The sequence below is a fragment of the Bubalus kerabau genome, chromosome 16 (genome assembly GCF_029407905.1).
Source record: "Bubalus kerabau isolate K-KA32 ecotype Philippines breed swamp buffalo chromosome 16, PCC_UOA_SB_1v2, whole genome shotgun sequence".
Classification (NCBI taxonomy): Eukaryota; Metazoa; Chordata; class Mammalia; order Artiodactyla; family Bovidae; genus Bubalus; species Bubalus kerabau.
In genome coordinates this window covers 62,031,300-62,047,615 of record NC_073639.1, presented here as the reverse complement: position 1 = coordinate 62,047,615, position 16,316 = coordinate 62,031,300, and the positions used below count along the sequence as shown (strand labels likewise).

Here is a 16,316-nt window from a genome sequence, read left to right as displayed (position 1 = left end):
CTGCACCGGGTCAGGTCCCCGCCGCTCATGGTGCTGTGTCCTCGGCAGCCACGCGGGGTGGGGGCGGGCGCCAACAGCACTCACCTCTTGTGCTTCATAATGAGCCCAATGGAGTAGCAGACGTCCCTGTGCTTCTCGTGGGAGCGAAGCTTGACCTCCACCCCCACCTCCTCCTTTTTCCGCTCAATGTGCTCCAGTGTGTGCTGCACCAGGTAACCCACCGCCCCGTGCTGCCCCGGGTCTAGGGTCTGGATGTGCTGGAGGATGTCAAGCACCTTCAAGACAAGACAGAAAGACTAGGAGATAATATTTTCATTTAGGCCTTTTCGGTTTCCTGGCGATAGATTTAAACCTGCATAACCTGATGAAAGGCGGCAAGGTGGGCTGGGCTAATAGCCTGCGTCTCTGTGACCCACGGGGGTCTCTCCTCACTGGTGCCAAGTACACCCGGAGTCGCTTCATGTGCTGGGGGCTGACCCTGGCATCTGAGTCCAACCAGCCTGAGTGGGAGGAACTCTATTTAGAAACACAAGGCGCTGGAGCCCACGGGACGGGGAGGCCAGGGCTGCCGTCCGTGAGTGCACTGGGGCTGGGTGAAGCCTAACAGGTCCGCACATTCCTGTGAAGTGGTGGGACTCGATGTCTTATACACAGAAAGGAAACCTTTTCAACCTGCTGCTCATGAACTGGAAAGTGAAATGCGAAGTTGCTTCAATCAAGACGGAAAGGCTGAGTGCAGGGTGGCCTCGGGGCTGCAGGAGAGGAGAGGGGTCACAGAGAGGGCAAGGGGAGACGGACGTGCGTCAGCGCAGCGCCACAGCGCGCTTACGATGCTCTACGTAAGAAGGAAGACATGTAGGTCCAGGGCTCAGACACCCTACTGTCGTGCCAAGTACGTTAACCCACAGTGGACTTTAGTGTTCAGCACAGGGAGAAAGCCCTCTCCTCGGAAGTTACGTGACAAGCTGGTGGAGCAGAACTGCCTGAGCCTGAGGTTCTATTCTCTTTACCGCACCCAGTGCCACTATGGAAAAATACATGTTCAAGGAAAGCTAACTCACGTGAGCAATTACCAAGCGCCTACTGTCTCAGCTGTCAGATGAGGGTCTCTGATGTGTTTCTGTTTTAGAAAAGGATCTCTTCCTATTTATTGACGCTGGATTCTAGCCCCAAATCTGCCAAACTCAACTGCTTTTGTCTTTGAATTAGTTTATCTACTTATCAAATAATGATTAAAAACTCCCCTATTTCCTGACACACCGTGAGCCTGTGTAAGTGTTGTGAAAACTGCAGTTTTCTGCAACGCAAGGTATTATTTTAAAACCCAATCTTGTCTTCCAGAATGAGATCTGCAGGATCTCAGCACTTCCTGAATACTCTTCTCCTGCTGGTTCACTGTGCCAAGCCCGTCACAGGTCTTTTGAACCAGGCTTAGAGAAGTTAAGCGAGGTGCCTGGGTCACGGGGCTGTGGAGACACGCAGCGAAAACGTGGGCCTGGGGCTGCAGCAGTCGCCTTCACACCAAACCAGGAAGAGGAGGACTGTAATTAACTGTTAGGAAAATTCTCAAACACGGATCAGGTGGACAGAATGGCACGACCCCAAGTAGCAGAGCCAGCTCGGAGCCGAGCCACCCGCCCGCCACCCCCGCAGCGGCCTTGTCACGCAGGGGCACTAGCAACAGTTGCGCCGTGTAGCTAAAAGCATCGGGTTTCACAGTAGGCTCCTTGTGTTCCCCTCTGCAGTTCCAACTACATACTTCTGACAAGTTTTCTGTAGACACAGGCTTCCTCTCCTTCCTGGCAGCCCTTCCTACCAGACAAGTAAAAGAAATGTTAACTTGGAATCTTCAAAGCACAAAGGAAGTCTTGAACTCAAGAGTGTCAGAGGAGGAGATAAGGTTCCGGGATGATTACGTCCTTCCCTTGGTGGGGGGGGGGGGGGGGGGGGGTGGATGATGGGGTGACGGGGGAGGCCAGAAACGGAGGTGGTGCCGTAAGACGAGCCCCGTGTGTCCCGAAAGCCTGTGCTGACGGCGGGCCACCATGGCATCTCCAGCTCAATGTCCAGGCTAACGAATTCCGTCGTTTCTTATTCATTCAAATAAAAATCCTTTGAGTACCTACTGGGTGGGAGGAATTGTGTTGAGAGCCAGGGGAATAGCTACAGTAAGGAACAAAACAAGGACGTCCCTGGTGGTCCAGGGGCTTAAGACTCTGTGCTGCCAATGCAGGGGGCTTCTGTTGACCCCTGGTCAGAGACCTAGATCCCACAAGTCCCAGTTAAGAGTTCACATGCTGCAACTAAAGATCCCTCCTGCCACAACAAAGACTGGAGGTCTTGTGTGCTGTAACTAAGACCTGGGACAAATAAATTAAAAAAAAAAAAGAACAAAACAGATGGTCCAGGTCCTTAAAGAGCACCGTCTAGTGGGGAAGCTTGGGTAAACAGGCAGCTTCAGACACCCCGCACGAGCATGTGGAAGGGCGAGCACAAGGCACAGCGTGGAGAGCTGGGAGGGGGTTCAGAGGCGAGAGCTAAGCTGACATTTCGTCTCAGCAGGCGTGAGCCGCAGAGCTGAGGGACAGAAAGGAAGCTCCAGGCAGAGCTTCAGTGTGTGCAGAGGAGGAACCAAGAGCACGGGGGTGGGAGGACGACGCAGCCTGGGCAGTGCAGAGTGGAAATGAGGAAGCACAGCCTGGTGGAGCCGGGCGACCAAGAACCCGGCAGGCCTCGGCAGAGAGTGGGAGCCTGACCTTGCAGCCAAGGAGGGAGCCACTCGGAGGGTCCCGAGCAGGGAAGGGCCATGAGTGACACATGGTTACGGTTACTCTGACTCCAGTGCTTAAAATGCGTTCAAGGGGTCTAAGAGAAGGAAGGAGACCACGCAGGCAGCCTATACGGTCACAGAGGGGACACAGCTGCCGGCAGATGTGTGGTGGACGTCTGCTGGTGTGGAGCCCAGGGTCCAGGCAGGGATTCAGGAGCCGGAGCGGAGGACTGGAGAGCAGGTATGATCGCCGAGGGCAACAGCAGAAGGAAGTCTAGAAACTGCTCCCCCCACCCACCCATTGTGGAGCCTTTAACGGAGAGCGGGAGGACAGGAACTAGAGTCAAAAGAACAGAGCGTTCTGGGTGGTGGGGAAGTGGTCTCCATGATCAAGAGAGATAAGGAAAGACAAGTATCCACTGCATTTGGCAACAAGGAGAAAAGTTTTAACAAGAAGGGTCACGGACTTCCAGTTCACGTGAAGGAGGGGTGGGAACAGAGCCCTGGGTTCTGAGCAGCTGGAGGAGGCGAGGGGGAGGTCGGCCCCAGGACCCTGGCTGGGCGGGGAGCAGATAAGGTGGAGCCACGGGGCAAAGCAGAGGGCTGCCATGGGAGGCTTTGTCTTTTCTTTTTTCAAAGATGAAGAGAGACCTGAGTGTGTTTAATGCTGACAAGAGAAGTAGAGACAGGGACCTGCAGATCCAGGAAAAGAAACAAAAGACTTAGCAGTCCCTGGACAGGCAGCAGGCTGGACCCAGAGCCTGGGGGTGTGTGCCCTGGGAACCCGAGGGGCTTCTTTTCCACTGAAATGTGGAGAATGGAGGCAGGAATAACTGGATCACAAGGATGCCGATTTGGCAGCAGGAAGTGGAAAGTGCCCGTCTGTTGGCTTCTTTAGAGACCATCTCGCCTGACCCGGTCCACAGGGGTGAAGTGTGTGGGTGGGCTTGGAATCTGAACGCCTGGTGCCATCAGCTCCTGTAGGAACCCCTGACAGGTCACTAAACTTCTCTCAATGCCTGTTTCATTATTTACAAAAGGGCAAAAAAGCTTGTATCCACCCCGAGGGGCTGGCAGGTGTTGGAGGCATGCAGCCTGAGCTCTAGCTGTCGTTCCCCCCAGCCCTGGAGGAACCTACTCCTTGCTCTGAAATCCTTCCCGGGCCTTCCAGGGGCACCTCAAACCCTCCTCTGGAGCAGACCTTCTTCTAATTGCTCTGCACCCCTGGGGGTCTTCCTTACTGGGGGCCTAGCCCTCCTTTCTTGCTGCAGCTGGAGTACAGTTCACGGAGCTGGGAAGGTGAGCTGTGGGAAGGGAAACAGCCACTTCCCCTCCTGATCTCAGATGTGGAGGGGAGGGGGCGGGGAGGGGGGGTCCCCGGCAGCCCATGTCACGGAGAAAAATGTTCTGTGCGAGACAGTTTTTGGAACTTGCTCCAGTGACATCTGCTTGGCAGGAAGGCAATCTTGGCCATCTGAGGAGGAGGCCGAGGAAACTCCCTGGAAATGGTAGAGGAGCCCTAAACGGAGCCCAGCATTAAAAGGAAGGATGCCAGAGCTTCGGCAGGCGCTCCTCACAGAGGGGACATTGACCCCTTTCCTCCTAAGGCTGAGCTGTGTTTTCAGTACAGAATCTACTTGGGAGGAACCACACTTTGAAAGCATCTCGGAGTCTCACAAACTATCATGAAATTCCTTAACCAACATACAGTAAAAAGTGACAGGAATTAGTTATGTATATACTGGTATCAAAAATAAAGTAAAAAGATAAACATCAACTGTTCAATTCTGGACAAGGTGCTTGGAGGCAGGTGGTGACTTGGGGGGAGTCTCATTTTCCTCTACTGGGTCCCATGGGGGTCCTGGGAAAACGGTGCTGTCTGGGCTGGAGGCAACACCTTAAGATAGGAGCCCAGGACTTTTCCTATTGCCGTGTCCTTTCCCAGAACTCCGGCAGATGTGTGATGCTGTGAATAGATGAGACGCCATAGATCTAAGCTGCGCTGAGTCACTGAGACTATTTCCTTTCTTAGAGAAGGCTTCCCCACTCTACAGTGACAGGGCTGACGATTTCTTGATGTTGGTCCTGAGAGAGCTCAGAGGTCAATTCTCTCACCAGGCTGTCCAAACAAAGTGGACTATGAACAAATTCTCAGGACATGCAAGGGCAGGACGGGAGTGAGCAGCTGCCCCAGCACATGCAGTGCGGCTGGAAGCCACATGTGCTGCACCCACAGCTTGCCAGGAGCAGGGCTGACCTCAAACATGGTCAGGAAGCGCTGCCAGGGCTTTCTGCTGGCCAAAGGGGGCGCCAGCAGCCTGCAAGATCCACATGGAATGGCGTCAAAACCCAACAGCTTCCAAAGGTGCGCACCATCCTCACTGCACCCAGCAGCTAGACCAGAGCAAATCTGACAGCTCCTTCTCCTACATCTCCAGGTCGGTTTAGTCTCTAACAGCACAGCTGGAGGATGAACATTTCAAACTTCTGCTTCCCCTTGAGGAGGGGGACTTGGGGGAAAAGACATCTTTGGGCCACCAGTGGGTGAGCAGTAGGGCAGAGGCCTTGTAGTTCTGGGAGTTTAAGGTGCTGATCACAAAGAGAATGGGCAACTCCTGGCAGGATAGCCAATTTCCAGGAGAATAAAAGGAGACAAAAAATTTAGTTGATGGGTCAAAACTGTGACACTTTGATAAATCTGTGTTTATCCCCCAGGTTAATCCAAGGATAAACCGGTAAGTGCCGCCTTTCAATTAGGATTTTCCTCTCTATGGCAAGGGGAGAGCATCAAGATAAAATAATTACCTTCTCTGGCCAGATGCCCAGGTGGAAGTAAAGCCTGGCTTGGAGGAGGAGCAGCTGCACCTGGTCGGGGTACATCGCCAAGTACAGGTCCAGAGAGTCCCTCAGGAGCTGGTAGGACTGGTCGATGCCCTCCCTATGAGGGAGAAAGCTTCATTTTAGCCTGCTGGCTTCCGAGTGAGGGCCTGCTTTTTCAAAGACCAGGTTTCAAAACGAATGAGACACAAATCCCACACGTTCCCTGATTCTGGTACTTCCTCTCTGTTTAGCAAAGTTACAGTGCTCTTAATAAAAAGAAGGAAGAGGCAGAAATTTTGTACCCCACTAATTTAAAATCGTAAAAGTGCTTTCCTTGGAAGTCACCTCAATAGCACCACACATAAATCAGAAGTGGATTCTGAATAGGTGGTGCATGGAGGTCTTTCAGGACAGTAAAGCCATCCTGGATGCTGCTGCAGTGGCGGGCAGGTGTCACCACACATTTGTCAAAATCCACAGACTGGACACCACCTAGAGCAAAGCCTGATGTAAAGGATGGTAGGCTCATCAACGGTAACAAATGCCTCTGGAGGGGATACTGATGTGAGGGAGGCTGTGCGTGTCTGGAGGCAGGCGGGAAATATTCTGGACTTTTTGCTCAGGTTTTGCTGTGAACCTAAAACTGCCTTTTTTTTTTTGATGCAGACCATTTTTAAAGTCTTTACTGAATTTGTTACAATATTGCTTCTTCTTCTTCTTCTTTTTTTTTTTTTAATGTTTTAGTGTTTTTGGCTGTGTGGCATATGGGATCTTCACTCCCTGACCAGGGACCTGCATTGGGAGGTGTAGTCTTAACCACTGGACCACCTTAAAAAGTGGACTTTATGGGAAGTCCCCCTAAAACTGATTTTTGTTTTTTTGTTTTTAAAGAAGACTAAAGTCTATTTTTTAAAAAATTCTACCATTAGGCAGAAAACTATGACTCCAATGTATAAATTTCTTTTTTCCCTGAAAGACAATTTTCTTTGGACTCAGAAGCCAGACTGTTTCATATTTTTGCTTGTTTCCTTAACTGCTGCTGCTAAGTCGACTGCTTCAGTTGTGTCCGAATCTGTGTGACCCCACAGATGGCAGCCCACCAGGCTCCGCCGTCCCTGGGATTCTCCAGGCAAGAACACTGGAGTGGGTTGCCATTTCCTTCTCCAATGCATGAAAGTGAAAAGCGAAAGTGAAGTCGCTCAGTCACGTCTGACTCTTTGAGACCCCATGGACTGCAGCCTATCAGTTTCCTCTATCCATGGGGTTTTCCAGGCAAGAGTACTGGAGTGGGTTGCCATCACCTTCTCCGGTTCCCTTAACTAAGTGATTGGTATTGTTGTTCAGTCACTAAGTTGTGTCCGACTTTTTGCAACCCCACAGACTGCAGATTGTCAGGTTTTCCTATCCTTCATCTCCCAAAGTTTGCTCAAAACTCATGTCCACTGAGTTGGTGATGCCATCTAATCATCTCATCCTCTGTTGCCCCCTTCTCCTGCCCTCAATCTTTCCCATCATCAGTCTTTTCCAATAAGTCAGCTCTTTGCATCAGGTGGCCAAAGTACTGGAGCTTCTGCATCAGCATCAGTTCTTCCAATCGCCAGTCTAAAATGTTTTTGTTACTGGAGAATGCTTTCAGCTTTTATAAAAGAGCCCTTGTCCAAGTCCATTGCAAAGACCTCAAGGAAAAGTCACTGAGCACATCCAAAGTCTGGCCAGTATTATGTCATGGGAACCGGTTCCTCCCCTGTGGTCCCAACGGTGCTGCACAGCATCCAATGCTTCTCAGTTTGGCAGGCAGGCTTGTGAAACAAAATTCTCTGTAAGGTAATTTGCGCCTCCAAAGACGCATACTCTACAAAAGAATTGGAAAACCGAGAAAACCTTACCGCTTCCCCAGACTTAACAGGTTTCCCACCATTCGCTGCAACACCTTCTTCACGTTCACCACCCCGTACAGTGCCGCGGTCACGTGCTGGCCGATCAGGTATTCACACTCTTTCACTGTCAGCTGCTTGCCTTTCCCAAAAGCATCTATGTAGATGTAGTCGAAGATGTCCAGGGTTGTCCTGCCCAAAGAGCAGCAATGTAGTGAGTTGTCGCTCAGGCTGGAGCCGAACCAGTCAAAACCTCCTAATAAACAGCTCAAATCAGAGACAGAATGTTAACACAGTTGCATTTCTGCTGAAAATATCAAGGCCTTGTCCAAAGTCTGAAAGCTGACCTTTATACATACTCTGATGGAGTAAGATGGCGATATACTGGTATTTAAGAAACAGCACTGATTTGTGCCATTTAATATAGGTTTTTAGAGACAGTAACCCTAAAACTCACTGCCTGGTAGATCTATTCAAAATCCAGTTGAGAGAGGTATTTCTGGAATGCCTGAGGCAGTCAATAAATTCCACAGAGCAGCAGTTACTATGTGTGGAGTCTGGGCCCCTTGAGGCTGTGATGAAAGTTAGAGGAGTCTGGAGCCACAAGGGTTCTGGCCTCAGCTCTGCAGACACCCTCAGGCAGCTCAGGTGAGAACCTGCTCCGGATCACGGAGAGCTGTGTCCCTGGCCTCCACCCCCGCTCCTCCCTTGGAACTGCTTTGCACGAACCCAACTCTCACACGAGGTGGCGGGGTGGGGTGGGGGTGGGGGGGTGGCTGGCAACACCAGAGCTAGGCAGGGAGGTGGTCCTAGGACGCGAGTTCTTACTGCAGTACCTCTAACTACACGGCATTTTCCCGAGGAGGATTCCTGAAGGGCCGGGGCGGGGGGGCTCTCAGGGAAAGCTGTGTTTTCTCCTTTGAGCAACTATTTCACTTTGATCTTATGCCGACTGCAAATCATGCAAGAGACTTTCTCTTGGGCTGCTAGAAAGTTGTCACATTTCTTCCTTGAGCCATATCAATAGCCCAGCTTTAGCAAGACATATATAAATGTTCCAGAAATAAGGAATGCTCTTCAATCCCTTTTTAGTCTAGAAGAACCACACAAATGCACACAAATTTATGGGCAACAATTCTAAATACAATATGACCAAATCAAATGCAGTGATGTATGATCAAAATCTGTATGACAGAGTTAGATGTTCCCTAAGAATGAAATGAGGGTTGAATGCTAAAAAACTTCAGCACATGCAGACTACAAGAGCAAAACCATATGATCCTATCTGTAGACACAGAAAAGAAATGTGAGGGGATAAAAATCCTATAAATAAAACTCTTAGGAAATTACAATTTTAGAAGGTAGTTTTGATCATCTCAATGAAAGGTACTGCTCCCGAACATAATGTCTGAGGTGAAATTGTAAAGTCACACCCAAGGCAGAGTGCCTGCTATCACTGTTTCTATTCCCTGTGTTCAAGAGGACCTAGCCAGCACAGTAAGCGAAAGAGACACAAACATGTAACAGCTGGGGAAAAAAAAAGAAGAGATATAATGTCATGATTCAGACAATATGATTATCTACACAGAAAGGCTGAAAGACCTAACAAATATTATCACTAATAATTGATACAGCAGAGAGGCCAAACAATCAACCCAGATTTAAGTATCAGCCATACCCCTGTACACCACCAATACATAAAAAGTGTCATTTAAACAATGACCATTTTCAATAGCAACAAAAAAGTGAAGGTGCCCAGGAATAACTAAGATGTCAAACAGCTGGCTGTAGAAAAGAGTAAAATCCTTTGAAGGACATTAAAGATGACGACAGACGGAGCAGGGACACACACGCCATGCTCCTCACGTGAATCCCTGAGTCCAGAGCAGCTCTGGGGCCAGCTGCCACACTGGAGCTTCAAGGGGCCTGCCCACGGACTCTAAAGCTGCTCGTGGGCTTCAGGCTTAGAGGAGCCAGGGCGATTCTGAAGGACTCCACGTGGGTCTCAGCCTCCTAGTCTTTAAGACTCACGATACGGTCACAGTCAGCAAGCACTATGGTCTCGGTGCAGACACGGAGGCTGAGAGCCCAGCAGGCGTGCACACCCCCACAGGCCAGACCTTCCCCGGCCTCAGTGTCTGCCAGGTGTTTGGGGTGCTAACAAACCACTTCACTGTTCGTCTGCAACGCAGTGTACATTCACTGGAGCCTAAACAAGGAAACACAATCCTGTTGGCACACACAAACGTGCCCAGCAATAGGTTACTGCGGTCAGTAACATGGTAATTGGTGTTTTAAATGCTCTGTATCATGCAGAAGTCCCTGGTGGACCATTAAATAATATAGACATTTAAGGATGTTTTCGATATTTGGGGAAACTGGTTGAGTCACTCAGGGAGAGGGAATGGGCTGAAAAAGCATTTTTTTTCTTTTCATTTAAAATAATGGAAAATGGGCACCTACTCTCCCACAGAGAAACTATCCAGTACATCTTAAGAAACAGATTATATTTGAGAAACAAAGGAAGCTTGTCCTTATTTAAGGAAACACACACATGTCATAGAATATGGAAATAACAAATACTTTCAAACTAACCTCTAGAAAGGAGAGGAGGGAGAAAAGAATGGAGAAGAATACCAAGGAGGTGTTTTATTTCCCAAACCCAGAGATGGAAACACAGAGACCAGCATCAGAATTCCACCACGTGTAAAGCACTTGGGTTCTCTCGCTGAGCCCTCCAAAGCACTGGATGAAAAACATCAGCCCCATTTCACAGAGGAAGAAACAAGCCCAGAGGAAGCTGAGGTCTGAACACAGTCAAACTTCAAAGCTCAGCTACTTTCTTTCATTCTGCTCATCACTTCAGCAAAGGGTACCACGCCAGTCATCAGGAAGTAGTCTCAAATAACAGGATGTAATCAAATAACTTTGTTTCTAAAGGGCACTTTTAAAGAGAGGGCATCTCTGCCCATTTGACGAACTGCTTTCAGAAAAGCTTGACTACTGCTGTAAAGGAGCTTTATGTCCAACAGGATACCAGGTTTTAAAAAAAGAGAGAGAACAAAACAGAACTCCTTAACCTGGTCTGCAAAGCAGGCACTAACCTTGCCTGAAGGAGCTCCCCTGCTGAGACCATGCGTATTGGCTTTTGCAAATGAAGAACCTGGCCTCCCAGTTCCCTCTCCCCAGCTCAGTTCCCTCTGCTCCCCCACTCCACCCCCACCTCCCTTCTGTGGGAGGTTTTATGGAAGGCTGGAAAGAAACATCTTAAGAATTCTTTGTCACTGATTTGCTTTGGAACAAAGAGACTTTGAGATTCATACAAGACCCTGAACTGTTAGTCCTTCAAAAGTAAACTGTTTTCTTTTGAGATAACTGGAGATTCACATTCCCGTTGGGAGAAACAAGGTAGAAGAATGCACACTGCCCTTCTCCCCTGAGCAGATTATGGACTTGGATACAATCAAGAGCAAACCAGCTCTCTCACCACCCTGGTCCCCTTGATAACTTCGGCTGTTACACTTCTCTCAGCACAGGACAATCACGCGGGGTCAGAGATGGCTCACCCTTCTGCACCTTGGCACCACCTTAGTAAGAAGTGGCTGGGGAAGTTGACAGGCTCCAGTGGGACCCCCAACTGCCGGGCAATTGTCAGGTAGAGCAGAGACATGCTGATGGGGATTCCTGTTCTGCGGATTAACACCTAAAGAAGAAAGCAGGCTTTAGCTTCACACAGATGAACTACACCTTCTCGCCTCTTCCACACGCCTTCCCAGTCGGCGCCCATTGTGCAGCACATGTGAGGATAGGTTTTCAGACTTAAATGGATGAGTATTTTATTTATTTAGATCAGGGCTCTGTGGCATACAGTCTACATCAGACCAACCAGCTGTTTTTGGATTGCCTGCTTAAGAATTTTAGTGTTTTTTTAATGTTTACAATAAGTCGACCGAACACCATTTCATAAAATGTGAAAACTATGTGAAATTCACATGTCCTCGTCCACACACAGTTTTATGGGGACATAGCCACACTCCTTTGTTTCTGGATGGTTTGCGTTTTCCTTCACATGACTAGGGCAGAACTGAGCGGTTAGGACAGAGGGCATTTGGCTTGAGGAGCCAGGTCGAGAGAAGTCAGTCTAGCCTTCACAGCAGAAGTCTATAGACCTATGGTTAGGCCCTCCTTTTTCTAGGAAGAACTTAAGGGTATTTCAAAGAAAAGTGTGTAAGACATGACAAAAGAAAATACAGGTCTCAGAGAGAGCAACAGAACAGATATAAAAACAGAGACAGGTAGGAAGCAAACAAAAAATAAGCATCAATGACACAGTCGGTCACTTATTTCCTCCAGTCTTCCTGGAAGCCAGTGCAAAAAGGGAGACCTGCTTAGTTTCACTGTTTACTGTTCACAAGAAGCGATCTGACCACACTGAGTCAGAGGAGTACCTATTTCTAGCCAGGAATTTTCTTCAAGGGTTTTCAGACAAGAGGGTGCTCTGTGATGAATAAGATAAAATCCACAGCAATACCCTCATAGGAGAGGCAAAAAATTAGTTTCACCAGGCATTGGCAGACCAACAAAATCTAGTACTTGCCCTCAAACACTGTACAATTCATCAGAGATAAGCTCCACACATATATTGTAACGGTGTTTTCTCTCACCCCCACATTTACCTGGTGCATATATAAGTTCAAGGCGTTGTAGTAATCCATTCGGTTCCCCTTGAACTTCAGCTGGTCATATAGAACGTGGTTCATGGCATCCAGCACCTGACTCTGGAGCTCTATTTCCATGATCATGGAGGATTCGCCTGAAACACCGAGACCTACTCTGAGGACACAAGCACAAATAACGCTGTGACGAGTGTCCCCAACAACCCGTGACGTGAGACACTGGCAACGTCCTAGGAAGGCTCATCAGGTGTTGCCAATGCTGGGTGGAAAAGAGACTATGTGTTTGAAGCCTCTGACATCATTCGGGTGAACAGGTGGTTGTGTTATCTATCGCTTTGCGGGGACATAATGGGAATGCACTGCAGAATTTTCCAAATTAACCAATCACTCTAGGTTTTTCTTTTACAAATACAGCTGGATCCAAAGCAATTCCACACCTGCCTTGAAGGCCAAGCTGGGGTGGCGACTGTTTATGCCCCGGAGGGTTTTGCAAACAAGCTCCACGATGCTGTCAATCTGAGCCTGGATGTCCTTGAGACTGATGTCAGAGAGAGGGTTGCAGTACTGGTCAATATACACCGCGCCTGAAACAAACAAGAATCACGGATAAGTTCTTACCTTTGCCTTTTCTTAACAGTGGTCATTCGTCCCAGACTCCTAGGGCCATACTCCTCAGATGGTTCCTATCCTGGATGTCAGGCCTGGCTCCTAATCCACTGAGAAGGGGCAACATGCTTACAGCCAAGGAGCTGACATTTCATTATCATTATTAATATACCAAAACTCTCTCAGAGGTCAAGGACTTACTCTGACACATATATCCATGGTCTACTGCCAAGAGAGATAAATACCATAAAGGAGCTCTTTTCAGGCTACTTCTCTCCCCCTCTTAATTATAATTCAAAATCCAACAACTCTGAGAACTCAATAGTATACGACAGCATTTTGACTTGGAAAAAAAAAAAAATCGTTGAGTCCACAATGTCAGATATGCCATTTCCACAAACTATTCCCCTGAAAGGTGAGCCAGTAAACGGACTCTGGAGATAACCAGAGTTTGAAATTAAACAGTTACACTCAAGAAACCCACAGTTAAAAAGTTGTACAGAGCACACCAGAGACACTGTCAAAAATCACTACTTTACTGCCTCGGGTCACTTTTTAACCCTAGAATCGAAGAGCTAACTTACTTATTTGTCACAGGATATTTTCACTTGGGAAGTTGTGGAGTCCCTTAAAATCCACAAGGTGTTCTCAAACCAGCTCAGGACCCCGATTCCCGAACTTGATCCCCAAGTGACCAGGGTATCAAGTGACCAGGACCCCAGTTCTGGTTTTTCCACCAGCCCAGGCCTGGCTCCTGGGCCTCTTCAGGACTGAGTTCCCCCATCAGCCAGGTGACAAGGTTTTTGCTGCATGGCTCTGGGATCCGCTGTATCTGACTGCTGCTTCCTAGACTTCATCAATGGCATTGGATGATTCTAGTCTGCCACTCAGAACCAGAATCCTGGAGCCAACTTCTATTCACTCAACTACTTAAAATAATCACTGCAGATGGTGACTGCAGCCATGAAATTAAAAAGACACTTGCTCCTTGGAAAAAAAGCTATGACCAACCTAGACAGCATCTTAAAAAGCAGAGATATTACTTTGCTGCCAGGTCCATCAAAACCATGGTTTTTCCAGTAGTCACGTATGGATATGAGAGTTAGACCATAAAGAAAGCTGAGTGCCGAAGAATTGATGCTTTTGAACTGAGGTGTTGGAGAAGACTCTTTTAAGAGTCCCTTGGACTGCAAGAAGATCAAACCAATCAATGCTAAAGGAAATAAGTCCTGAATATTTGTTGGAAGGACTGATGCTGAAGCTCCAATACTTTGGCCATCTGATGTGAAGAACTGACTCAGTGGAAAAGACCCTGATGCTGGGAAAGACTGAGGGCAGGAGGAGAAGGGGACAACAGAGGATGAGATGGTTGGATGTCACCAGACTCAATGGACATGAGTCTGAGCAAGATTCAGGAGTTGGTGAGTGACAGTGAAGCCTGGCGTACTGTAGTCCATGGTGTCTCAAAGAGTCAGACAGGACTGAGCGACTGAACTTAAAAAAATTATATTACTTTATATTATAAATAAAGAGGAAAGAGAAGTAATTGTTTTCATAAATAAAGCTCATCAAGTTATTCTTGACTGTGGAATAAACAGATGACTCTCAGCTCCAGGACACATATGCGAAGACTCCAGGGCACTGAAGATATTTTAATGAACTGAAGCAGTCACTTCAATTGCTTCTGGATAGCACAACCAACGGAGAAGGCAATGGCAACCCACTCCAGTACTCTCGCCTGGAAAATCCCATGGACGGAGGAGCCTGGTAGGCTGCAGTCCATGGGGTCGCTAAGAGTCGGACACGACTGAGCGACTTCCCTTTCACTTTCATGCATTGGAGAAGGAAATGGCAAGCCACTCCAGTGTTCTTGCCTGGAGAATCCCAGGGACCGGGGAGCCTGGTGGGCTGCTCTCTATGGGGTCGCAAAGAGTCAGACACGACTGAAGAGACTTAGCAGCAGCAGCAGCACAACCAACAAGATCTATCAACAAGAAGCTGCACACGGCACTGCGGAGTATATCTTGATTATAAGGCCAAAGAACCAAAAAATACAGTGACCACTGGAGTCAGGATGGACATGGTTTACCAGCCACTGCTGCTGTGTTAGGTTGGAGGCAGCAGAATCTGCAAGTGCTGCAGCCATCAGAGAAACTTCATGCAAATGAAACCCGGAATGAACCTGGAGGGCGAGTAGGACTTAGAATGGAATCCTAAAGAAAAGGAATACCATGCATGAGGAAGTGAAGCCAGGTATCTGTGCGTAGGGTGCCAGTGAGGAGAGTGGCCTGGCTGGACCAAATGGCACATTTTGGACAGTGATGGGAGAAAGGCCTGACCAAATAAAGGAGGGGACTGAAAGCAGGCAGAGACTTAATTTTAAAAAGGACGTCAGCTGGCCACGTGGCAGTATCACGTGGAGTGCAGAGGAGGCTGGGTTTCAGATGGGGCCGGCACTGTATGCTGGTGACTTGGGAACCAGAAAGGGCGATGCCCATGAAAGCAAGTATTACTTAGAAAGCTGCTGCTGGGAGAGGTAGGGAGGCCTGCATGAGACCAGGAATAGAATGGAGACGTGAGTATGAGCAAGGGGAAAAAAAAATTAATGTACTGGGTATATCACTGGGAGTAGGGAATGAAAGTGAATGAAGAGTCACACTTATATTTCATAACCATAATCTGTGGGAGTGTCTGGGTAATATGTTAGGAATTTAAAATCGTTTTTAAAAAATGAAGTCACATTGTGTTCTTGTCCAACTGGACAGGAACAGAAAGTTCTACCCATCATCCTGCCTGTCCACAGGACTTCTTCCACTCACTGCTCATTATGGACGAGCAGCTTCACTGACGTGCAGGAACATTTTGTCCTCATTAAACTCCAACCAGAAAGGTTAAGGGATTTGCTCAAGGTCGCATGGAGACAAAACTGGACACATTTGTTTCTGATGTGGCAATGAGACTTTAAAACTTAGAAAAATGGGGAATTAACCTCCTTAGCTAAAATATCAGCTTCATACTTTGAACTGACAGTGCATCTTTAGAAAACACTCTTTAGCTGACAGCTGAAAATTCTGAGCAGATCTTAGCTCTAAATGCAATCATTTTGCTCAGACCATATATTTTGATCAGACCTCCAGAAGCCCATGTGGTGCAGTTTCCTTCTCCACTGCTTCTTCATCAGGGCCACTTTCCACCACTGCTCTTGAGGGCAACTTAGCTGACTATCACAACATCAGTGCTGGTCTCACCTTCAAGATACGATTCATAGTCATCAGGCTGTTGAAGAAAAGCCTTAAGATTATTTAAAATTTTCTGTTGTCGTAGGTAATAAAGGATTTTTTTGGCGTAGTATTTCCAGGTCAAAGCTTTTCTGGAAAAAACAAACAAGTTAGCAATAAGTCAATAAGAATTAAGATATTAAAACTTTCCATTATCCATTTCTTTACATCATACTAATCATACTGTGTTAAGAGTCTACTTAACAAGAAAAGTACATCTGGCTCACAAGCGTAGAGTACTTCTCATGGAAACAGCAGAATTTAGGACTTTGAATTTGTAATTTACCACTAC

The 16,316-nt window shown here is 47.9% G+C and overlaps 1 protein-coding gene across 2 annotated transcripts in view; it reads right to left on the bottom strand.

The window, feature by feature from the left end:
* FBXO21 (F-box protein 21) overlaps nucleotides 1-16,316 on the bottom strand; it is a 38,310-nt gene that overhangs the window by 11,563 nt on the left and 10,431 nt on the right. Inside the window, exons 4-10 of one of the 2 annotated variants that reach the window (XM_055549993.1) lie at nucleotides 15,995-16,116; nucleotides 12,578-12,724; nucleotides 12,141-12,277; nucleotides 11,031-11,167; nucleotides 7,477-7,656; nucleotides 5,576-5,708; nucleotides 85-296 (exon numbers count right to left, since the gene is read on the bottom strand). In XM_055549993.1, the coding sequence (XP_055405968.1) occupies nucleotides 85-296; nucleotides 5,576-5,708; nucleotides 7,477-7,656; nucleotides 11,031-11,167; nucleotides 12,141-12,277; nucleotides 12,578-12,724; nucleotides 15,995-16,116 (1,068 nt within the window). The remainder of the gene's footprint in view (nucleotides 1-84; nucleotides 297-5,575; nucleotides 5,709-7,476; nucleotides 7,657-11,030; nucleotides 11,168-12,140; nucleotides 12,278-12,577; nucleotides 12,725-15,994; nucleotides 16,117-16,316) is intronic. The other variant, XM_055549994.1, reaches the window with a different exon arrangement.